The sequence below is a fragment of the Acipenser ruthenus genome, chromosome 7 (genome assembly GCF_902713425.1).
Source record: "Acipenser ruthenus chromosome 7, fAciRut3.2 maternal haplotype, whole genome shotgun sequence".
Taxonomy (NCBI): domain Eukaryota; kingdom Metazoa; phylum Chordata; class Actinopteri; order Acipenseriformes; family Acipenseridae; genus Acipenser; species Acipenser ruthenus.
Window position 1 is genome coordinate 12,514,695 of NC_081195.1, and position 25,823 is coordinate 12,540,517.

At 36.2% G+C, this 25,823-nt stretch overlaps 2 protein-coding genes across 3 annotated transcripts; one reads left to right on the top strand and one right to left on the bottom strand.

Annotated features, from left to right (window-relative positions):
* Nucleotides 1-2,971: 2,971 nt before the first annotated feature.
* Nucleotides 2,972-7,825, bottom strand: LOC117414794 (small ribosomal subunit protein eS24). Of its 2 annotated transcripts, XM_034024596.3 has the most exons (6): nucleotides 7,694-7,825; nucleotides 6,757-6,822; nucleotides 6,335-6,544; nucleotides 6,022-6,132; nucleotides 4,907-4,926; nucleotides 2,972-3,056 (listed from the first exon to the last, which is right to left on the bottom strand). In XM_034024596.3, the coding sequence occupies exons 1-5, from the start codon at nucleotides 7,694-7,696 to the stop codon at nucleotides 4,921-4,923; spliced, it is 396 nt and encodes a 131-aa protein (XP_033880487.1). In that variant the 5' UTR covers nucleotides 7,697-7,825; the 3' UTR covers nucleotides 2,972-3,056; nucleotides 4,907-4,920. The 2 variants fall into 2 exon arrangements, with proteins under 2 accessions (XP_033880487.1, XP_033880488.1); XM_034024597.3 differs by lacking the exon at nucleotides 4,907-4,926.
* An 860-nt stretch (nucleotides 7,826-8,685) lies between these two features.
* On the top strand, nucleotides 8,686-24,769 carry LOC117414786 (DNA-directed RNA polymerase III subunit RPC1). Its single transcript, XM_034024587.3, has 31 exons — nucleotides 8,686-8,933; nucleotides 9,546-9,681; nucleotides 9,855-9,992; nucleotides 10,112-10,283; nucleotides 10,694-10,848; nucleotides 12,100-12,339; nucleotides 12,666-12,828; nucleotides 13,201-13,337; nucleotides 13,447-13,550; nucleotides 13,671-13,812; nucleotides 14,047-14,187; nucleotides 14,323-14,392; nucleotides 14,927-15,054; nucleotides 15,351-15,489; nucleotides 15,682-15,846; nucleotides 16,108-16,280; nucleotides 16,529-16,640; nucleotides 16,748-16,866; nucleotides 18,534-18,671; nucleotides 18,771-18,941; nucleotides 19,067-19,180; nucleotides 19,829-19,915; nucleotides 20,035-20,117; nucleotides 20,263-20,433; nucleotides 20,819-20,912; nucleotides 21,614-21,706; nucleotides 22,030-22,194; nucleotides 23,059-23,223; nucleotides 23,332-23,463; nucleotides 23,875-24,007; nucleotides 24,361-24,769. Exons 1-31 carry the CDS (start codon nucleotides 8,890-8,892, stop codon nucleotides 24,507-24,509), a joined length of 4,173 nt encoding a protein of 1,390 aa, XP_033880478.1. The 5' UTR covers nucleotides 8,686-8,889; the 3' UTR covers nucleotides 24,510-24,769.
* The last annotated feature ends 1,054 nt before the right edge of the window (nucleotides 24,770-25,823 follow it).

Here is a 25,823-nt window from a genome sequence, read left to right on the forward strand (position 1 = left end):
ACAGCTGATCCCAGCCAAAAAAAACACTGAATTAAAAGCCTCCTCCCCCTCCTGTTATTTTACATATTTAGATGGAAATAAACTAAAAAAGGCTTACTGTTAGATGTTTGATTTTCATACGGTCTCAAACTTGAAATACCAGAACTGTTTAGATCAATTGATTAGACAACTTCATACAAGGCTTTTTTTTCTTTTTGAACACAAAATACTGAAGCACATGACTCACCTTTTAAGACTCGAGTTCAGCATTGAAACACCAATGAACACAATGCAGTACTTTTACTTTCTAAAGAAATCAAGTACTTCTTGACATTGTATCAATCTTATTGAACACCGACTTTGCCTGACTTGTACCCTATTCACACTATTGTACATAAATAATGTTTGATCAAGACATGGCGAAACATGGTTATGAATGGCAATCGTGACTAACACAATGATCCTGCATTATTCAGGTACAGTAGTGTGAATTGGACAGCAAGTCAGAAAAACATAATCTTGTGCTGCAAGTGTCTGTTTTCTGTAACCAAGTTCAGTACCCCAAATGCTTGTAAAATTGTGCCAAGAAAACACATTGTAACAGAGAAGAAAATTAACAGTGCTGTATTTATAAGGAATATGGAAGGCATAAGTTTGACAGGCCAGGTGTTTCTATCCAACTATTTTCTAATATTACCACGATATTATTACATTAAGCAACAAAGTGTTCCAGAATTAAAAAGGTTTTGATGTTTGCAAGAACCACCTCAGGTCTGTATAAAACAAGTGGTACTCTAGAAGGTGAGGTAGGTATTATGAGAACTCCAAAATAAACCTTGAAAACAAAGAGCGCTGATTATGTAGTAAAGTCCAAATGACAATTTTGTAAATTTCTAGGACTTCTCAGAATGGGAGAACTTTTCACTGTGAAGGACAATGCACTCCAGTCAACATTACATTTATTTCCTTAGCTTTGTTCAAACCTGTATACATGACTTGGTATTCTTTGTCTGCTGCAAATAACTAATACTTATTTGACAAAGTACACTAAAGTAGACCACCATTGAAAAGCAATCAGGTTATATGATGGACCTCTCAAACTCAAAACCATCATTTTTGTTATACCCAGTGGCTGAACAAACAATTTTGGCACAGGTCCCATTTCAATTCCTCAGTAAGTGTTTTGAGGATAAAATTGTACCAGCTTAACTACTATGAAGTAAACTTGCTGATATGATTTAGTTGAGATCCGGAGGTTTGTGCACTTGCAAAGGGAGGAAGGAGGCTGTAGATAATGCCCAGTGGGACTAATTAGTGCTTACTGTAAAAAGCATGAAAATGTATCCCCTTAATTTGTAAAATGAACACTGGGAGATAGCTTTCGACATTACAGATTTGTATACTTGAGTGTTTAAAGCTAAACCTTGTACTGTTTCTAGTTTTAAGTAGTTACCTAATCCCTACTGTAGCACCAATTTAACAGGACAGCTCCTTGAATACATTTCTTTGCAAGGGTGAAAACCACCAGGAAGACATCCTTTTCATAATATGGCTACACTGAAATCCTTTGCAGTGTTTGACAGGTCTGCTAATACTGGTATGTATTTTCTGGATGTATGTAGACATCTAACCTGCTGAGTGTTGTTTTGTATGATGCTTAACAGGCACATGGACTAAATGCATCACCCTTAAATCATGTCCACATACGTTAATGTTTTACCAAACAACCATCTTCCCCAGGAAGCAGACAAACTGTACAATACTTACTGCAGTTCCCTGTATTTTAGTGATTTCTTCTTTTCACAGGCAGTGGAGAACCACAACAGATGCTGGAAAGATCTATAAATCCACAGTGAATATGAAATGCTAGCTTCAGTTAAAAATGTGTACCTATAGACATCTAGTGGCTACACACAAGTAAGACAACCTAACAACTTTAAAATGCAACCAGTTTTGTGAAAGGGGCAAGAACCAAGGATCGTATATTCAAATTTACCTCATAACATTAGCATCAAACTGAATCAAACATCTGTCCCTGTTCACTTCCTGTGTCACTGGTCTGGGGTTTTTAATAAAAACCAGTTAACAGGGATGGAGACAGGAAACAAGTATAGCATTAGCCTTATACATGTAGTCAGTTTTCTACTTTGCAATGCTACTGAAACAGCATTATAAGTGATGCACAAAAGGATTCTGGGTCTACCACCAGCCCGCTGTGTCCGAATCTGGTATAAACATGGAAGTAAAATGAATTTTTACTGGACATTGGTAATTGAACTTCATGTCATTGTCACTCAGACATTTAGCAGTGTTTAGGAGAACCTTGCATGATCTCTGCGGAACGAGGCTTCTGCAGAACAGCACCTGAACTTCTGTAAAATAACGGTCACAAAGATACCCAAGATCAAACTTGATCTAGAAAACCATAGTATATGGTTGTGTACTACGTATGAAGCTAGTATCTCAAAAGGGAAGGTCTTTAAACCACAGTCATATGACCACAATATATCTACTTTCTTGGGTTACATGCCAATGGGGGGAGGGGGCAGTTAGTGTCACCACTCCCCCTCCCCTTATAAATACTGTAGCATCTTGGTGTTTATAGGGGTTTTTTTATGACTTAAGTCAGCACTGCCAAGCCTCTATGAAATGGCAAAGAAATGCACAACAGCCATATCTATCATACTTATTTTTGTTGGGTTTTATGGCTTCTACTTTGCAGTATCCACAATACTGTTCACATGTGACAACTTGCAAACATTGCTGCTCAAATACATTGTATCTTTCAATTGTTCCGTGTTCTTACCCACTAATTGATAATTCTAAAAGGCAAACATCTAAAAGTTAAATATTTAAATGTATACCCCAAAACTGAAACACTTGCAGTTGCCCCCCCTCCCCCAACCCCTTTAGATGACATTTACTAGATTAATAATCCTCACCTAAAAAAAAAAACACCTTAAATAAAGTACCTACAGTATACAGACAAGTATTTTCCTTTTTTTTCAGTTTATTTGAGTACGATAAACAAAAACATTATCTTCAGAGATAAGGCATTCCCAGGATATCCGGTCTCACTGCAAAATAAAAAAATATATATATAATGAGTCTCCTCAGTCACTAACTCCATTATATTTTTAAATACATCCATGAGCTTTAATACAAATTGTGAAAATTACTTCATTGATACTTACCAGGCTCAGAATATACCTAAACTGAAACATTACATGCAATAACATATAGACATATTTCTTTATGTATTAATAAAGTAAGAGTGTCAATACTGCATCAGTACCGATGCACATTTCAAACATGAAAACTAAAATCCAAGCAACTTCAGCGAATTACATTAAACAAGAGGCAAGAGAATGTGGGTAGTATTTTAAATATTAAAAGCAGTTTCATAGTTCAAGTCTTAAGACTTGGATAGTTTTATGCAATACAATCTTAGTCAAAGTGGGAGTTAATATAACATGTACATTAAAGCTTTATCATGCAGGTAACTAAATCCAGTAAAAGCAATCAAACAATTGGCATATACAGTACAATGCCAAATAACAGTTGTGCATCACCTAGTGCTGGGACGAACACTGATTATCATGTTCAGATATTTGCTCAATTTAAATATTTGTTTGTTTTTCAAAAAGTAATAAAAGCCATTATATTGCTCTGAATGCAGGTAGAGACAGCATAGCAGCAGGGGCAGGGGGTGTGGCCGTGGCCCTGTGTGTGTGCCTTTATTTTACAGCAAGACCTTACAATATGCAAGTCCTAGATAAGTTGTTTAGGATTTACTTTACCCCAGTGAATTAACTACAGAACAAAGGATGCCAAATAGCAGTTCAAGTTAAATGTTTTGTTTTTTCTCCAAATAAATAGTACATAAAGTTGACAATGCATTTTTATTTTTTCATTCCTTGCCACTGCCGTTTCTTCACAGTAAACAGTCGTCATCGACAATTCCATAAAATAATAACATGAGGTTTATGTGTGCCTTTTTGTAGCTGAACAAGAAAACAAACAAATGTATCTTTAAAATAAAATAAAACAAAACGTGGAAATTGTGTTGTAATGTGAAGGGGAAAAAAACCTCACCATTTTGGTTCTCGTTTATTACATTCCATATAACAGTTGCAACAAATAAATAGTCAATATAAAAATCACTACAGAACATTTTCATGAAGTTGGGTATTGTTTAAGCGAGGCATTTCAGAATGACTTGCTTGCTTGCTTTTTTTCTGGCTCGTTCTAAAGTAGCACAAAGTGTTTGTCACAGATGGCTTTCCATAGAGAACTAAGTGTCTGCGCATATAATCTGGTTTGTTTACTTTTTGCTGTCTAAAACTTTTAAATACAGGTTCAAGACCTGCTGTGTTGATTCTGTGTTTTTATATACAGTATATTAAATCTCACATAAAACATGAAGCTCTTTTTCATTTGCCATTTTTTGAAACCGTCGCGCAAATTCTGGTGAGGCAGTAAATAAGTGCAAGATATTTTTGTCATTTGTAGCGAATACGAACATCTCATTTTTGTATCTGAATACATGTCAAAAAGATCGAGCGAATATTTGTTCCAGTACTAGCATCAGCTAGTACATAGGCCATAAAAGTGAAAGTTAATGTTAAGTTTCTGGCTACCAAACTAAATGTCAAATTGCGTAATTGTGGATTTAAGGTGTATTTTTTTTTTTTTTTTTTTTTTAAATCAGCATAGATCATAGAAAACCAGCTTCCACATCTTCCCCCCCCCCCCCCCCCCACAACAACATAACTTTGCTAAGTAAAACATAACAAATAAAGTGTAGTGAAGAACATAAGTCGGTAGGTGGATCATGCAAAGCATTAAGCAGCTGGTACGTAAAACAGCTTGGACTTCAAAATACTGGTTAACTTATAAATGGCACACCATGCTAATTTTTCAATACCTGCTTAAGAAACTTCACTTCTGAAAATCCATGAAAAGCAAAAACAAAAAAGCAAAATAAATATTGATGTGTGAAAACAAAATGGGGGCCTAAGTACTATTTGGAGGGTCTTTGTGCTAGGTTCGTATTTTAAAAACTATGTTTTTAACTTATTAAAAGTACACGAAGCAGCAGAATCAACACCTCATACCCAATGTACACAGGTAAGTTGGTAAATAAGGAAGGCACCGGCCATTCATAAAGTATTCTACAAACTAGTTACATATAGGAAAATAGGGGAAAATTAAATACTGAAAGGTACCAGATTACAAAAGCACTAGGTAAGTGGTCCTAATATTACAATCCTCAGGCCACATGGGGTCCCTTGCTTATGGGTTGCAAATCCCTCCAGTTTGCCAGAGAAGCAGCATATTTAACCAGCCTACAAATCTGAAGCACTACACTGAAGGTAGTTTCAGTGGCATTTGTAAAAGGTAAGTGAGAAACTAAATTTCATAAAGGTGATTATAGTATCAACGTGTGACCCTGGCTATTCTGCAATTACCAGTGTGACCAAGGAAATATTTTTAATGAGGACCACTTGCACTAGAGACTAGTTCGGACTAGTAAAGCGTAACAGGAAGTTAGAAATTGCCAAGAAAGCACAAACTTTTAACAGCATTAGGGGGTTACACACCCTAGACTATGTGCAAGCCCAAAGAGCTACAGGACTCCTACACGGAAATTACATTTACCTTCTATGGTCCAGAAGAAAATGGAAAAAGAAAAGGATAGGAAAGATGAAAGCTGATTAAAGCAACTGCAGAATTATGGAAAAATCATAGTGAATGAAGAAAGCCACCCTTACATTACAAAATGTACTTTATTCTAGCACTGCCCATCAGACCTAAACTGATTTCCCCAGGGAATGTGGAGAAAGCCAAATAGCATTAAATTTTAGGAGGAAAACAAACATTATCGGAAAAACACATTAACATATATTAAAGTAACTAACTTTGATTCGCCAATTATAAACTTAGCAGTACACAGCAAAAGCAACATTAACATTAATACTGCCTTTTCCAGAAGTATTAAAACTGGGTAAAAGTAGTCATGACAAATTAAAATCACATTACCTTTTTCCCAGCACCAACATTGGCCTTAGCTGTACCCCGAACTTTCTTCATTCTGTTCTTTCGTTCCTTACGCTGCTTTCTTGAACTCTTCTTCTTCTCATACAGACCGTGCTGTTAAAGAAAGGAAAAAGTCAATAAAAGCCAACACACAAACCGAATCTGCAGACCTGAATACATCTCTATTTCTATTTACTAACATTTTCTGGCAACATAACCACTTTCAATTCACAAAAGTAGAACTGCAATATATATGGAACCGATTACTGTAAGTATTTCTGCAGCACACAAGCACAATAAAAGATAAATAACTTACTCTGGCCAGTCTGTGTTTGGGTTCATTCTTCTTTGCGTAGTCTAAGGAATCGTAAACCATAGCAAAGCCTGTTGTCTTGCCACCACCAAACTGAGTTCTGAAGCCAAACACAAAAACTACATCTGGGGTGGTTTTGTACATTTTCGCTAGCTTCTCCCTGATTTCTGTCTTGGGAACAGTTGCCTTACCAGGATGCAGAACATCGACAACCTGGGCAAAATAAATAAATAAATAAATAAATAAAAGAAAGATATTTACTTTCCATGTGTTCAAATTCAAAATATTACACCCAACAAAACCAACTGCCTTCCATAGGCACCTGGTCAACGTTTTTCCACGAGTTCTGACCCCATTTCCCTTGTTCTCTATTTAACGCCTAGTTTAACAGACAAAATACTCAAAGTTTGAAGAGGGAAACTTACCATTTGCTTTCTCTGAAGCAAACGGTTTGTCATAAACTTCCTGGTTCTGACAGTTACTGTGTCGTTCTGAAAAGCAAAATAAACGTTATTAAGACAAAATAAGAATGCTTTTAATGTATGTTTTTTTGTTTATTTTGCAATCCATCAATGGCAGAACATTCAGACCTACTGCCATGGCATTGCGATCTTGATGTGGTTATGTTATGTTAGGGTACAGTAAGGGTTGATGTTTTTAATGATTTAGTTACCACAATAGTTTATAATTATTCAATGTAATGCCATTTCTTAATGTAGGCATATCTAAACGAACAGGTTTTTGTAACAGTCCTAAGGAAAACAACACTGGCTTTTTACACTTAAATTACTGAATATACAAACTGATGCCTATGGTTTGCTGAAAATGTCCCTAAGCAAAATAAAATTCGCAAGCAGGGCACACATTTCTGACGCTATACGTGCAATTTTAAAATACCGGTATTTTTGGTTAATAGCAATTGGTTTAAATTGTCCAAGGACCTTACATATGATACAGAACTACCTACACACCTTACAGTACAGTTACATCTCCCATTTCCAGAGCTTGCAGTGGCAATACCAACATTAATGTTGATGTATTAAAGTTTATGCAAGGACGTGACAACACACTCTGACATGTAAAATATACATAAGGAACACTTTATTCCCCTTCTTTCAATTAATACAATTGTTTAACTTTAATTCTGAACTAACCGTAAATGTTACGAGACTTAGGCCAAAGGCTTCGGTTTGGGAACTCGGGAATAAATACGTGTTTTATTTATCACATATGTGCGATTTTATTAAATACATTAGTATCCACTTAAATGATAATGTGTATACAATAAAACTACTATAACTTGTGCACGATGTTTCAGATAAACGATGGATTTTGATCAGATTGCAATGGTGCTTAACTCACCATCCTGGCAGCTGCCTCTCTGAGCGATTTGGAAAAGAAAGAAGGACCCTCAAGCTGCCAACCATATGCCTGTACGAAGACGGAGTGGGTAGTCTAAACGAATTGCCTGATTGAAAAATCACTTGGAAAATTCTGAAACAAACAATCAACACACTATTATTATAGCCTGCATTTGTGTAGTCTTTAAAGTGTCATTTTCAATGATGTATTTTCATTAAATTTACAAAATACATTTCATAATAGAGACACGACGTACTGCTGCTTACTTTTTTTCTTCGTTCGTATGCAATGTATGGAGCAATAAGCACGTATCTATTGTAAATTATACAAACAAGGTCAGTCTTTTAAAGATGTAATACTTTAAAGGGCAAACCTAGCAGCCACTTTGTATTCTTGCTACACCAGTTCTGACTAAATAAAACTAAAAGTAGGGATATGACATCTTTATATGGACGTGAAATGTTTTTTTTTAACTGATACTATTTACAAAATCGACATCAAGCAGTAGGGTGTGATACATACATTTACAGGCTTCGTATCGCCCAGGGACCAAGCAGTATTTGTTTTACAGATAACATTTTAAAGGCAAATTTTTTAAAGTTCTGACATCCAGTGGTGTTTACCGAAAACACCTTACTTTGTTTATTTGTATGTTAAAACATCAACATGCACATGCCATATTGAAAAAGTTAAAATACTATAATTATATTATAGAACCATAATACCTTACTGTTTTTTAGACAGTTGTTGAGATGCTACATCATCGTACTTTGAATACATCTTAATTGTGAAACGAAACCAATATTAGATATATAAGTAAATACATTTGCTAATTATAATGCACCGCGTTTAAAAATCAAGAGAAATCTAGTATACTACAGTTTCAACTGAACACACACAGCACTGTTCATTTTATTCCAGTTACCACCAGGTGGCAGCGTTCAAAATTAGAACGTTTATTTCGGTACCACGCTGCGTGCGCATGCCTCTTGTTCGACATGGTTCTCTTTCGAAGGTTAAAGGTTAAAAGCTCCGACACTGCTGTTTCTTACAACATGGAGAAATACATTGGGGATGCGGCATGTGATTCACAGTAATGCAAGAACAGCAATAGAATGACTGTCTGAATATAAAAGTAGTAGTGGCATTTATGTGTTTTTTTTTTTTAAAACAGCGTGCTTGACAAAACACTAATCATGGTGAAGGAACAATTTAGAGAAACAGATGTGGCTAAGAAAATGTAAGTGCAAAATAAATAAGAAAAAAATAGTGTTGACTGGTGATGGTAGTACAGCAAATGCCAGTTGCATTATATCAAAAATGACATTGCATTCTGTTTACAAAATAAAGAAGGTACGAGTTGTGGGGTAAACGAGGGGGCATAGTGAATCCTGATATACTCTAAACAACTATACTAAAAATACCAAAACTACCGCGGTAACCGAAGCACACCATATTCGTACATAGAAAGTATGTATGTTGAATACATGCATCATGTCAAGAGCATAACAAAGTGAAAAACGTGATTCCAGTTAAATGTTGCTGATATATATATATATATTTTTTTTATCCGCACAGATTACTATCATAGAATCGGATTAGTAAGTCAAATGATACTTTATAACGGTTAACGTGTAACGGTTAGATAGTATAATTATTATCCACTGTGCATCGTTACGTAAACTTATTGAAACGTTAATATTATACATATATCACAAGTGTATGATTATATGTTCCATGAATAGAAACTCGGCAAGGTAGTCTAGCAACTAAATACAATTGTATTTTCATTCAGGATGTAATATCGTACATTTCGGCTTGGTTGAAGTACTTGTTTTTCTCTGGTATTTAGAAGCCACATCTGTTTTGGAATGAAGTCTGCTGAGCAGATGCGGCAGCAGGCGCACCTCCAGGTTGTCAGTAAGAACCTGTACAGTCAGGACCTCAGCCACACTCCTTTGCCCTATGGCGTGCTGGATCATCGCATGGTAAGGGACGACTTGCTGAATGTGCAGTCGTGTGCTTTGTTTACTCTTTGTGTAGCAACTTAATGTATGTACTACTGGGCATGTGTGTTGACTGCACAAGCAATACCAGTAGCTTTGTCTTCTATTTGTAAATGGCCTAGGACACATACAGATGTTGTATTACTTTATTTTAGGGTACAAGTGAAAAGGATCGTCCATGTGAGACCTGTGGAAAGAATCTTTCAGACTGCCTCGGACACTATGGATACATTGATCTAGAGCTCCCTTGTTTCCACATTGGATACTTTAAAGCTATTATAGGTGTCTTGCAGGTAAGGTAAATGGGAGGGTGGGGGGGTCTTTGTAGATAGAGTTTTTAAAATGAAGTTTATAGAACGGCAACCTTTTAAACAACCTAATAATAAAAGCGTGTGTGTGTTTTCTTTTTTAGATGATTTGCAAAACATGCTCCCACATAATGCTTTCTAAGGAGGAAAGAAAACAGTTCTGGGATTTTTTGAAGAAACCAGGGCTGACCTATCTGCAAAAACGGGGTTTAAAAAAGAAAATCTCAGACAAATGCAGGAAAAAAACCATCTGTTTTAATTGCGGAGCTTTTAATGGTAAGCATACAGCCAATTAAATATACATAACTTGTTTGTGGCTTTACTGCTATAATGTCTGTAAACAAAGCAGTTAGGACATACCCTCACGCGGACTGCACATTTTATAAAAGCGGCAGTTTTGTCATTCCAGGAGAAGGCGTATGGCAGGGTTGTAAAGTTATACAATTAAATGGCAGTAGTACAAATACAGCAGCACAGTTAATTTAGGTCAGTGCTCTATGGTACAGCAGCAACTAGTGACATAGTGCTCTACTCACTCACGTTGTGCTTGGAAAAATGAATACAAGTTAGATGTTCTGATTTTTGTCATCTGTTTCATTGCATGTGTCACTTTGAATTGCACTCTCACCTGTTGAAGTGTCTTCACCCATTTAAATGCATGACTGAAATGTAATTATTGTTTTTAGGTCCAGTCAAAAAGTGTGGCTTGTTGAAGATAATCCATGAAAAGTACAAGACGAACAAGAAAGTGGTTGATACAGTTGTGACTGATTTTCTTCAGTCATTTGATATAGCAATAGAGCACAACAAAGAAGTGGAATCGTTGCTGGGGAGAGCTCAGGTAGGTCAAGCAATAAAACATGTTATTTGAAATGGGGTTTTAGAAGGTGAAATTCACTAAGGCAGTATTTAGACCTGTGACCCAAAGATGAGCTTGCTGTCTACAAATATTGAACTCCAAATAGCATGTTATTAAAACTGGAGTTACGCCACAAAATACATTATTTTAGTTCACTGCTTCATCTGCGCTTCATACTCTTCTTAAAGAAGATTGCACAATTCCATTGCTTAAAGGTGGCCTACAGGGTCCTTCAGCCCGTCTTCACTCTGTTTAAATGAATGTAAATGGCAACATATCGGTACACAGTTTCTGCTGATACTGCTGCATTTTAGGTTTAACACAAACATATTACTACTGGTAATTATTTCACCCTGTAAAGAACATCTCAAATAGAATTTCATTTTGAAGGGTAGGTCTTTGAAAAATGTCTCCTATACTTCTGTGGCAAAGTGGTTTGCAGTGCGCAGATGTAGAGGTGATGCGGTGCACAAGTAACAACAAAGTGATTTTAGTGTCCAACAATGTTTTATTTGGAGTGGAGGTTTTGTAATTCCAGGTCTTTTGTGACCTCAAATAATAAACCCAGGCAATACACAGCAAGACAAGACACACACACAATCACAAGTCCATAGTGAGTGCCTACATGCAAGTGGTGAATATACAATGAATCTGTGAACAATGGTGCAGTGTTGTCCGGGTTTGTGCTGGCCTTAAGTGACAGCTCCGGATCGTGTTAGCCGTCTAATAGATAACAAACAGTACAATTAGACTCTAACCAAACAAAAAAAACACTAAACACTCACGGTTTTATTTGCTCGTCCTTTAGCGTTCTCTTAACTATAAGCAAAGGAACAGATCACCTAGCCATGTCCCCTATTTGTACCTTCAGTCACGCCTCCTTGGTTAGCGAGTGCAGTCGTTTCTCCTCCAATCCTCAGTTGCCACATCGCTTTCCCTCTCGAACGATGACTTAATGTACTGCAGCTGTGCCCCCTTTCTAGATAACCAACATCCACCTAACCCTAGGAATGAATGGTCAGGCCACCCAGTCCAGGGCACTCTGTTCCCTTTATACTGCAACCTCACAGGTCGGGAGGGAGATTTATTACCAAGAATTATTCTGTCTCTGTCACACTTCACATACAGATTATTTTAATTTCTTTACCTTTTAAGTTATATTGGTATTATGGGTTGTCTGTACTGTTTTGACTTGTCAAGACCCAAAACAAATAGATGTATTTTTGTTTTCAGGAAAACCTTAATCCATTGGTGGCACTGAACATGTTTAGAAGGATTCCCTCTGAAGATGTTCCTTTGCTTTTGATGAACTTGGAGTCAGGGAAGCCTGCAGATCTAATTCTGACACGACTGCTGGTCCCACCTTTGTGCATCAGGCCATCCGTGGTCAGTGATCTTAAGTCCGGAACCAATGAGGATGACCTAACTATGAAACTGACTGAAATCATCTTTCTCAATGATGTCATCAAAAAGGTTTGAGAAAAGAACAGAAAGAATATAAGCTTCTGCACAAATATAAGCACATGCACTTATGTGCAGGAAATTGAAGCACAAGACAGATAAAACCAAAAGCATAAAAAACAATAATGCATAAAAATGGCATAAGCAAATGTGCTTATATTCAAGATAATACAATAAGTCTATGTTACTGTGTTATGAAATGGGAACGCTTTATTTGAACTTGCAGTCATTGATGATTTTTACAGATCATCCAAGAATCTAGATTCCAAAGTCCTATTCTGTAACCGTCCGTTAATATTAATGTGTGGAACTTAATTGCATTTTCTATCCCTAAATAGCACCGAATGTCTGGAGCAAAAACTCAAATGATAATGGAGGATTGGGACTTTCTGCAGTTGCAATGTGCACTCTACATCAACAGTGAGCTATCAGGAATCCCACTCAATATGGCTCCCAAGAAATGGACCAGAGGCTTTGTGCAGAGGCTAAAGGGAAAACAAGGTCAGTGAATTTGAATTGTTTATCCGTGATGATTGTCTGTTCTTGGTGTTCAACTCGCCAACACTTCATTAGTTGACTTCCTTGGCATGTGCTGCAGAGAACAAACAAAAGATTGAATGGAGTGCTGCTTTCAAAGAACCTTCTTAAGAAACTATTAGGCATGAATTTAAGGACCCTGTCCTTATGCCAAGAGGAGAGCCGAAACAAGCAGCTGCGCTATGTCGTTTGGCTACTAACTTGGCAAGATTTCAACAGGTCAAGATAGGGAGTGTGATGTATTCCCCCCCACCACCACACACAGATTCTGCCCCCTTATCACCAACACATAACTGTAACAGTTTGCTTACAATTGTATTTATGTTCCAATATCAGGACGGTTCAGAGGAAACCTGTCTGGAAAAAGAGTTGATTTCTCTGGCAGAACAGTTATCTCTCCAGATCCAAATCTGCGAATCGATGAAGTAGCTGTGCCCATCCATGTGGCCAAGATACTGACCTACCCTGAAAAGGTGACCACTTTTTCACTTTCATTAAGTTGTGTGTGTTTTAACTTAATGAGGGTGGAGAGAGAGAGAGTGGTGGTGTTTCTTTAATAACTGGCTTCTGCATTTCCAACAGGTGAATAAAGCAAACATAGACTTTATGCGAAAACTTGTTCGAAGTGGACCTGAGGTCCATCCTGGAGCAAACTTTATTGAGCAAAGACATACAAACATGAAAAGGTAAATGTAGACAGGGAGAGTGACATAATGTCTCTTGCTATTGCCTGTTCTGTCAGAAAAAAAAGAATACTATTGTGAAAGACTTTTGCTAAAAATTAATACAGATTTTGCATTCTTCAGATTTCTGAAGTATGGCAACCGTGAGAAGATGGCCCAGGAACTGAAGTTTGGGGACACTGTGGAGAGGCATATGATAGATGGGGATATTGTGCTATTCAACAGACAGCCGTCTCTGCACAAGCTCAGCATTATGGCTCACATTGTATGTTTCCAGCATTGTTTCATCTACTCATGCTGTTCAATTTCAATAATTGAATTATATGCAGCCAAGGCTGGGATAATTAATGCTACACTTTCCATTTCTCTAAAAACCTGTACTTTATTATTCTAGTCAATCATATTAATCTCCTTTAGTTTTATGTTGTCTGGCTGTTATTTTTTATTTTTTTAAATCCATAATTTACTCTTAATATTAAAGCCTTGCTTTTTTTTGTAGGCCAAAGTAAAACCACACAGAACATTCCGATTTAATGAATGTGTCTGCACACCGTATAATGCTGATTTTGATGGTGATGAAATGAACCTTCATCTGCCTCAGACAGAGGAGGCCAAAGCCGAGGCTCTTGTTCTCATGGGGGTAAATATGAATGGAGCATGTCTGTCAAGATATAGTGTGTGATTTGCTAGTTTAATCTCCCAGACCCAGTCATGAAACATTGAAACAAATATTTTATTGATGTGTTATACAATTAATAAATACATTCTGTTGCAGACAAAAGCCAACATGGTAACTCCAAGAAACGGAGAACCACTAATTGCTGCTATCCAGGACTTTCTGACAGGTGACTGTTCATTTAACCTATTACTTTGAAGATGAATCAAGAGAAATATTTTCCTTACAGTATGTGAGCATAAACAATGAATGTGGTGTTTAGATTCCTCCCCTTTGTGCATAAGATGCAGTATCTTTTGTCAACATTGGTATTTTTATGATAGTTGGGAGAGAAACACAAGGTTTGGACAGAATCCTTTTTAGTCCTAACTTAGAAATATATATTTTTTATTATGTCATTTTTGGGCACATTTTAATTATAATCCTTGTTTGAAAGACGGTTGTTGCTCCCTGAATACATTTCGTTGTCAGATGAATCGCAGTTAACCACAAGTAGATCAATATAGTATTTTATTTTATTTTTATATATATATATATATATATATATATATATATATATATATATATATATATATATATATATATAAAACATTGTAGTTACAGTACAGTAGGTGTCACACTTCAGCTGTATGTGTCCCCTTTATCGTAACACAGGCATTCTTTAACTACAGTAAATCATTAACATTACTTTTCTAATTTTAAGGTGCCTATCTCCTTACACTGAAAGACACTTTCTTTGACCGATCAAAGGTTTGTCAGATCGTTGCGTCCATTCTTGTAGGGAAAGATGAAAAGATAAAGGTTCACCTTCCACCTCCTGCAATCTTAAAGGTACTGAGAACTGTATGATAGAATATCACACATTTTGTAGCATGTTTGTAATAATCAAGGTTATTAATTTTTTTACTGGTTATTGGATTAACTGATATACTAATACTATATCTAAAACGTTGTGTAAGTTGAAATGTAAAGAAATGGATGTTATTGTTTGCATACGTGCATTTTGTAGCAATAATATGTAATTTCTGAGTAAAGGGTAATACCAGTATTTGAGCATAAAATGCTGATTTAAAAAAAAATAAATTTAATGTATATACGTTTTTTTTTTTTTTTTATTATAACCACAGCCCATAACTCTTTGGACTGGTAAACAGATCTTTGGCCTGATTCTAAAACCCAGTAAGACATGTCCTGTGAAAGCCAACCTTCGCACTAAAGGCAAGCAGTATTGTGGCAGTGGGGAGGACCTCTGTCGAAATGACTCTTGTAAGTGTAGTCTGTATCATTAATGAAAATGGAAATGTTTAATTTATGTTTTTGCAAAACAAAAACAAAAAGTGAATAAACCTATGCAATATAGCTCCTAAAACTTTGATTATGGTGTTTTATTTAAAAAAAAAAAAAAAAAAAAAAAAAAAGCCGTCCAAACTTTAATCACTTGTTTCTTTTCACTGCTAGTTGTTGTGATTCAGAACAGCGAGCTGGTGTGTGGCAGCATGGACAAGGGAACCCTGGGTTCTGGGTCCAAGAATAACATCTTCTACATCCTGCTGAGAGACTGGGGCCAAATGGAGGCTGCAAACGCCATGTCCCGCCTGGCCAGACTTGCTCCAGTTTATCTGTGTACGTCAATACTTTACAGTTTTAATAAACATTTGCATAAGCTCTTTGCTCCTTTTTATAGGACAAATTCTCAGTAATTTAAGTACATTATTATAAAGTTAATTTACTTGGATATATATTTTTATTATTTCATTTATTTTTGTTTGAACACATTTTTTGTTACTAATTTTGAAACCTACCTTTGCCAGAAACTAGGTCTTGGTAACACCAGGAGATGTGTGCCAAAACATTTTTTTTTTTTTTTTTTTTTTTTTTTTAAAGCAAACCGTGGCTTTTCGATTGGGATTGGTGATGTGACCCCTGGCCAGGGGCTGCTGAAAGCCAAACATGACCTGCTGGAAGCCGGATATAAGAAATGTAATGAGTACATTGAGGCTCTCAACACTGGCAAATTGCAACAACAGCCAGGGTGTACAGCGGAAGAAACACTGGAGGTGACAAGGCAGTTCATTTAATCCGCAGCAGCAGTATTTGTCTACATTTTCCTCCACTGACTAAAATTGTCAGTGACTTAATTAAATATTTTATTGCATTCAAAGCCGTTCCGAAATGTATATTGATTTACAGTTGGATTGCTTCATACTCGCAAATTATTTGGTGTGACCTCTGCACTGCTCTAATTGCAATCATTTTGGCCTAAGCGTCATGTGTTTATAAGCTAACCTTGCCCATTTGGTTCCAGGCACTTATTCTGAAGGAGCTGTCTGTAATCAGAGACCATGCTGGCAGCGCCTGTCTTAGGGAACTGGACAAGAGTAACAGCCCGTTGATCATGGCACTGTGTGGTTCAAAAGGTAGGTAATTAAATGCCTTGTTGGAAATGTGCAAGTCCTTGTTGTCCACTATGTAGATATGTGTTCTATGTAACTCTTTGATTAATTTATTTGTCTTTCTCTTAAAGGGTCATTCATTAACATCTCACAGATGATTGCCTGTGTAGGACAGCAAGCCATCAGTGGGTCTCGAGTCCCTGATGGCTTTGAGAACAGATCCTTGCCACATTTTGAAAAGCACTCAAAGGTTGGTGATCATAGATTTACAAGGGTCTGCTTGCTACCACTTTAAAAGCCTAAAATTGCAGGGTATGACTGCTCATTTAATAGCGGACATTGTTGTATTATTTTTTATACATGTTTCTTTATATTTTATGACCATAACAATCAAAACATCTGAATTAACTCAGATTTCAGTTAGCAGCCACTTGGTGTCACTGTTTCGTTGTTTGCATTTGTTTTTTCTAGTTTTCTTGTACAGTACACCCTCGCTCGAACCTTCGGCTAGAACGAACCTGGCCCCTGGACCCCAAATAAAAAATAAAAAAAAAGATATGTGAGGTCTGTGAAGTGCAGAAATGCTTTGAGTAGGAAGGTCTGAGTTTCACATCGGTTGAACAGCCTGTGGGCGACAGCCACGGACCACAGGAGCTGCTGGTGATTGGCTGTGGAGTGGGATGAGGTGGGACTAACTGGGGCTAAAGACCAGTGACAGGGGGAGTCACTGGTCTTTAGTTGTAAAACAGAGAGAGAAGCGAATAAACAGAGACAGAATAGTTCCGCCCTGAGATTCCTTTTAAAAATAAATTTGATTTAGTGGCGTAGGTTGTGGCCCACAGTGACCTGTTAATTGTTAGTTAACAATTGTAAGATTGTCTTTGTCTTTTGATCATTTACTAGTGTAATAAATATCGAGTTTGGCCCTGAATCGACTGAAGGCTCATTCTTATACCAGTCTATACGCACGGGATGTCACCTCGCAGGGAAGTCAACTTTTTTGTCTTGATAAGAAGCGTGCGCTGTGTAACTGCCTCCAAAACGAAAATAATTTTATGTTGCAACAAAGCTGGAAACTATATTGATCGTTTGAAAAAAGCAGTAACGCAGGCTTATCTCTGTCGTAAATATAGGTTGTCAAAAAGTACTTGTTCCGCAACCATGCGGCAAAGCAAAATTGATTAAAGAAAAAAAAAATACAATTCATATCAGATTGATTTTGAATAAAAGTTTAGTTTCAATTCGTGATTTTTGCTTTTTGTACTGTGTTTTAATTCTTTACTGAATTGGATAAAGCAAAGGCAGAATACTGCATACATGAGACGAACAGGTATGTGTAATTCTACTTTTATTCACAATCTCATCTCATTAACTCACTCCAACAGTTTATCATTCATTTTGATTGTCCTTTCGCTATAACAAACCCCTTAATATAACAAACAAAAGGCTTGGACCCCAACAGGTTTGTTACAGCAAGGGTGTACTTTTATTACAATTTTATGTTTATGGAACCACAAAAATCACACCCTATTGGCTACATTGTCTAGTCTTTCTGTTTATTAAACCATTTTATATCATTTAACCCTAAAGTGGTGATATTTGCTGGTATTTATTTTAAATAATTCCTTTAATGAAAGGAAATGCTGTCTTATTAACCTGACCTATTCCCTACAGCTTTATCTGACTTAAAGGGGAAAAATGTGGAAGGTTATACCATGAAAAAGTTGAGGCTTGAAGTTGCATTAACTAGCAGAATTGTTCTAGAGACATATAGGGTAGTTTTATGACATTGGATTTGTTGAGAAAATGTTGACTGTTGAGATTATACTTGGGTAAAGTTCTAATATACACAGTATATTTTATATAGAAAGTGTGTATGATTTGATTTGTGTGTGAATTATATTTTGCCTTTCACAGCTCCCAGCAGCAAAAGGCTTTGTTGCAGACAGTTTCTATTCCGGTTTGACTCCCACTGAGTTCTTTTTCCACACTATGGCTGGTCGTGAAGGTCTGGTGGACACTGCTGTCAAAACAGCTGAAACAGGATATATGCAGGTATGCCAAGTGTGGAAAGCTATTGGATTTAGTAATCCTATAAATCAAAATAAATGAGTGGCGTGTTTATTTCACTAACACTTTATTTTTATTTTATAGAGGCGACTTGTGAAGTCACTTGAAGACCTATGCTCTCAATATGACCTCACAGTCCGGAGCGCCACTGGTGACATCATACAGTTTATCTATGGAGGTGATGGATTAGATCCTGCAGCGATGGAAGGGAAAGATGAGCCTTTGGAATTCAAGAGAGTCCTGGATAATATCAGAGTAAGCCTCAAAAATGCATTGCAAGTAGGGGGAGGACCTGACCCAACACAAGCATCATCATAATAATCCATTACATTTTAATGTAATTGTAACCTACTAACATTTTGTGCTGTTGATGTATTTAGGCTGTTTATTCCTGCCACGATCAACCAGCCCTCAGCAAGAATGAACTGGTTTTGACTTCAGAATCTATCATGAAGAGGAGTGAATTCCTGTGCTGCCAAGATAGCTACCTGCAGGTCAGTCTTGTGCACATGTTTGATTTATGATACCTTTTAATTTGGTTTAATACATTGCAGGCAAGTGTCTGAACTTTTTACCCCTTTAACAAGACCCTGTTGAAATATTTTTTTTTGTATGCATCTTGCCCCTTGAATCTTTGATTTTTTTTTTCCCATTTATATTTTGAAGGCCTTAACTGAAACAGATTATGACAAATATTTTGAGGTACAGTAAATGCAGCATGTGTATGAGAAGTGTGAGCTTGATATGTTTGTCTTTATGCCCATCTTTGTATATACAACACTAATTGCTGGCTGGTGTACAATGTAAACCAATTTAGTAATGGCTTATTACTCATGGAATGATATTTGAACAAGATTTTGATCACTGAAGTGTCTGATTTTTTTTAAAAAAAAATTAAGTCCTGTATTTAATCCCAATCTCCTACGGTCTTTTTTTTAAATCTTTTTAAAGTGTTATTGAACACATTTGTTACTGTTGCCATCTGTTTGGTGTAAACCCTGCAGCTTGTTCTGTATCATAACTGTCCTTATTACAAAAGTTGTTCTGCTAGTGAGAATGACTGTGTAAAACGTACTAACCTAAAAAAAAATTGTCCACATTTGATTGTTAGAGGTTTTTTTTTTTTTTTTTTTGTTTCCAAGGAAATAAAAAAATTCATCAAGAGTGTTTCAGAAAAGATCAAGAAGACCAGAGACAAATACGGCATAAATGACAATGGAACAACGGAGGTAATGTTTCTAAAACGTTGGAGTTTGCTTACCTTAATCTGAATACTTTTCAAAGAGGTTTCATTTCCAGAGATATAAATACACATTCATATTAACAAATGATTTTCTTATTTATGTAGCCAAAAGTTCTGTATCAGCTGGACAGAATCACACCAACCCAACTGGAGAAGTTCTTGGACACTTGCAGAGACAAGTACATGAGGTAATAAAATACTGTCCTGTACGCTTTTATTCCCCTGCCCAAGGAGAGGCACATCCCCGGCAACAGGGAATCTGTATTAGGTTTATTTAAATTGTCGAATCTTTCCAGTTGTGTTTTTGCTGATGTGTTGTCTGTCCTTGTGCAGAGCCCAGATGGAGCCTGGGTCTGCTGTTGGTGCTTTGTGTGCACAGAGTATTGGAGAACCTGGCACGCAAATGACCCTAAAGACCTTCCACTTTGCCGGTGTAGCTTCTATGAACATCACTCTTGGTGTACCCAGAATCAAGGAAATCATTAATGCATCCAAAAATATCAGGTAAATTTAATTAATGTGGCAAATTAAGTACAATTGGTTGTGAGCTAAGAGCTAATCTCACAGCTGCTGATTTTGAAACCTTTTTAAAATAAAATTAATAAATAATAAAAACTCAACACTGTTAAGCCCAATTACTGTCAAGCTTGCAATTTCAGGTCTAGAACTTGAAAGAAACATTAGCAGCAATTTGATTCCATTACTGTTTATTTTTTTATTATTTTTTTTTTTATTTATTCGTTAATCAATATTGAAGTACTATTTAATTATGTTAACATCTGTTCTATAACTGGCAACCTTTCAAAGATGCATTACAACTTTTGTAAAGTTGTTTCAGGAAAAAAAGGAGAAAAAAGAACTATTGTATATTTTCTGTACTTGTATGTAGTACCCCAATTATCACAGCACACCTGGATATGGATGATGATGCTGACTTTGCTCGCCTTGTAAAAGGAAGAATTGAGAAAACCCTTCTAGGAGAGGTATGTGTATAAATATATTGATGTAATGTGTGTGTTTGTAGATACCAGTGTCAAAACATTTTGAAAGAACAGCCGATTAGTTTCCATTCTGAAATATTGTTTTATATGAACACTCACGCTCGACATATGTCAAGTTTTATCCATAGCAGTGGTTTATTGAATACAGAAATATGAAAGAACATAAATATCAAAAGTCAGAATTCATAAGCATGTGCTATGCATCAAAAATAATCTGTAGCGTCACATCTTTAATCTAATTTATCTAGGTACTGTGTACTTGCTATGAAATCCTCTCTGCAATGATTCTTTAATCCCCAACGATCAACACGGTATTTATGCGTCGTCCTCTTTAATTCTGTAGCCACGAATGTGTTTGTAATGGAGTAGATTTAGACTTGTTCGTCTGACCAGTCGCTTTTTAATATATAACCGTTATATTTCTCACCCTGCCGTGGTCTTTCTTTCTTTCTTTCTTTCTTTCTTTCTTTCTTTCTTTCTTTTTCTCTCTCTCGCGCACCACCAGAAGAAGTTGGAAGCCGGAATGGACTGAACTTCAACATTTAAATTTTAAAACTATTAATTGATTAACTCTCTTCTCTCTTGTTTAAAATTGAAGCAGCATGAATTCTTACTGTTTATCGGTAAGATTGTTTGGACTACGCACAATACAATGTGATTTTGTCGTCTCCCTGTATTCTCAGATTTCAGAATACATTGAAGAAGTCTTCCTCCCAGATGACTGTTTTATTCTGGTGAAATTATCTTTGGAAAGAATAAGACTTTTGAGGTTGGAGGTATGTTAAAACTTGGTGTCACTGTCAATAGTAGCATACAATCCAGTACTTTTGTTCCGGTCTGATCCTAAATCACAATTGGACACCTTGGTTCAAATTGATCAAAATACCTGGATGGCACAAGGGAACAATGCTCTGAATTGCTAGAGTCTATAATTCAGCATGTGGTTTGAGTATGAATTCGAACTGCAAGCATCTCTCAGGGAACGGTGAGTGGGTCAGCATGCTAATCTAGTTTAATATGCCCCCTGTGGCATCTTAATAAAGATAAGTTCTGTATTCATCATGAAACTGTCTAACAATTAGTTCATATGTCTACACAGGTTAATGCAGAAACTGTCAGATACTCTATCTGCATGTCAAAGCTACGGGTAAAGCCTGGAGACATTGCAGTCCACGGAGAGGCAGTTGTCTGTGTCTCACCTCGGGAGAACAGCAAGAGTTCCATGTATTATGTTTTGCAGACCTTGAAAGAACTACTACCAAAGGTAACGCTGAATTGGTTCTAATAACATATTATATAAAAACCTGAAGGCTTTGTATTCAAACTACTAGCATCCAGCAAAGATATGCGAGCACACAAGCACATAGAAACCATTGAACTTGTCTGTGTGACTCTAAGTCTCTTCATCTTGAAGTGTTTTTAGTCTCTTAATACAGTATTTTCTGCATGCATGTGTGTGCATATCTGGAAATGAAGCTTATCAAGAGCCAGTATGGCTGATTTGAACGAAAACATGAGAGCCAAGCATTTTAATTGGGAACAAACAAAAAAGGTAACTGAAAATATTGGAAAAGCCATTCAAATTAATCCTTTAGTGCCCAGGCTATGTTCCCATACTACTTTAATGCCTACATCCTCAATGTCGAATATATTGGACTATGGGCAGCAAAGGGTCAATCTCCTTTTTTTTTTTTTTTTCTCCCAATTTGAAATTCAGATGTAACCTCATGGTTGCAAACCACTTTCCGATCGCAAAGACTGAAGATTAATAGGCAACCTCTGGACTCCCTATCAATTTAACCACCTCTTTTCACTTGCCAAACTTTATCAAGCTACTAAACCTTAGATTCAATCGGAGGTATGACCAGTAGGGGTCACTGACGATGTTCCTCCTTAACTCTGCAGCAGCGTGAAAGGCTAATGCAGCTCTCCTTGTGGGTTATAAGTCAAAATCCACAACATGGTGCTTACAGCATTTGATCCACTCACAGGATGCATCCTGCACTCAAAGTGTTTCCTTGTAAATGTTAGTAGGAGTGGAAAAATAATCTTATGGCTCCCATGTAAGTTTACTTATCCTAAATATTCATGTAACACACCCGTTACAAAAACAAATCTCTCCTTGCAGATTGTGGTGCAAGGTATTCCAGAAGTTTCAAGGGCAGTCATTCACATTGATGAAAAAAGTGGAAAGGAGAAGTATAAGCTTTTGGTAGAGGGAGATAACCTCCGAAGTGTCATGGCAACTCATGGAGTCAATGGATCAAGAACGACTTCCAACAATACATTTGAGGTAATGTGTTTTTTTTTTGCTTGTTTTTTTTATTGCGGTAAGATAGGTATTTGGATTACATTTATTTATTAACTTGTATATAAAATGTTACATATTTGTTCTCCGCAGGTGGAGAAAACTCTGGGTATTGAAGCTGCTAGGTCAACTATCATCAATGAGATTCAGTACACAATGGTAAACCATGGAATGAGTATCGATAGAAGACATGTTATGCTGCTTGCAGACCTCATGTCCTATAAGGTTTGTTAGTTTTGAGAACATGATTTAGAATATTCATAGCACCTTGAGGATATACTGCTTTAAGTCAACACTCTTTCATTTATTTGATTGCCTCCACCCCAATCTGTTAAATTATTTTGACATTGTATCGATAGTTGTGTTACTAAAAAATATTATTATTATTATTATTATTAATTGTACCCTCACCTTTTTATATTCACAAGTTCTGGTGGTTCTATCGGAATACATTGCCTGTAGAAGTGGTGGGAGTTTTTTTGTTTTGTTTTGTTTGTTTTTCTTTCCCCAGACGTTTAGTGTGTGTGTGTGTGTGAATGTATCAGTGTGATACGAGAGCAACTCTTTGAACATTGTTACTTGTTACTTAGAATTTATAGATCACTCAAAATAGAAATTTTGTCTCCAACTATCCAGGGTGAAATCTTAGGAATCACAAGATTTGGTCTGGCAAAAATGAAGGAGAGTGTTTTGATGCTGGCTTCTTTTGAGAAAACTGCTGATCATCTGTTTGATGCTGCATACTTTGGACAAAAGGACTCAGTTTGTGGTGAGTATTTTTGTTTAAAATAGTTTTTATGAGAAATAAAATGTTAAAAGAACTTATTGTAGCTTTCTTGCACAATTGATAAAGTAAAAAGAATAGCAAGGAATTGATAATTAACAACCGGAGCATGTTAAGCTGTTTTGTAACATCTCTATGTTGGAGGCAAAGCAGTATAGTGTTGGTGATATGATAGATTAAATAGAAAACTTACCTTATTAAAGAAGAATTTTTTTATTGAGCAAATTGACTAACTTTGATGTCATTTACTGATCTAAGTCAATTGTGTCTCTTCAATAATCAATTGCATTTGAAAATGTTCTCTAAATTAAATTAAGTCTGTTTATTTTTTACCCCAGGTGTTTCAGAGTGCATTATAATGGGGATCCCAATGAACATTGGAACAGGCCTTTTCAAACTTTTACACAAAACTGACAAGGATCCAAACCCTCCAAAGAGACCTCTGCTTTTTGATAACAGTGATTTCCACATCCCTATCACCATGTAGCGGTACCCGAAAAGACAATCATGAATTATTGTGTTTGTTTGTTTTATTTAGCTTATTAATTGACTAAAGCAGGTAGAATGAGTCATATCTATAAGACTCAAAAAACAAATGGATGGTTGAAAGAATTACTTTTTTTTTTTTTTGGCCAATTTCATGTTATTGGAAGGATGGCAGAAATCCATATCCTTATGTACATGGATCATATGTACATAAGGGGGGGGGGAGGAATAAATGTGTTGTATAAAGTTATTTTTTATAATTAATATATATATATATATATATATATATATATATATATATATATTATATATAATTATACACACACACAATTTATACTTGCTGAGGTGATAAACGGATCCCTTTTGTTGTTTGATATGGCACTTATATACTTGAGCACGCTTGCTCATGCACTACCACTGTAACTTTTTATCCAACCACTAGAACTTCATTGTTTTGACTGTGTATCTTGGCAAACCTTAACCTAAAAGTAAATCCCTCACTCTGTAACTTGCTGTGAACTGCCAGCATGCAGACTGTTTTTATAATTGAACCATTAACCCTTGCATCAACGTTGCATGGTACAATAAAAATACCCCCCCTCCCCATTCAGCAGAAAGCTAGGTCATGCTATGCTTCTTCTCAATGCTCCTGTCCTGGGTAACTTGCATTATTTTTTTTTTTTTTTTAAATACTATTCTTTATGTTATTGGAGTTGCCTTGATTAGGTGACCTGAGTTTAGGAAATTGTTCTATTTGTTGTGCAGTCAAAAAATATGAAAAAGAGGAAGAGGCATAGATTTAAATTGTTTTTCTTTTGATGAAAGAGGGGAATGGAATCGCTTGTAAAAGTGTTTTTTTATATATATATATAAATAAAAGCATTCATTATTTTGTTGTTGTTGTTTAAACTAACACATTAAAGTAAAATATTGCTTTAAAACAAAAGTCACTAAAAGTAATAATTGTATTGTACCATAAAATAAATCTCCCATTTCCTAATGTTGATAACATGTACTGTCAAAGTTGGGTATGAGGAGTCCAAACAAGAGTGGCCCCTCCAGAGTAAATGAGGTTCTACATGCAAATGAGTGCTGGTGCTGAAGAACTTGAGGTACACCGTTTGTTCATTGGGGTGTCTTGTCTCGCCCTGTCAATCTCTCCCGGGGTCCACCAGAAACCTTGCTGCCATTGTGTAATTTTAGAAAATGAAGGAATGCATATTAATCAATTTAAGTACATACATGACTCGTATAATTCTCTATTAAAGGCGGTGCTCTACAAAATAGTTTCCTCACAATTTTGTCCAAAGAACTG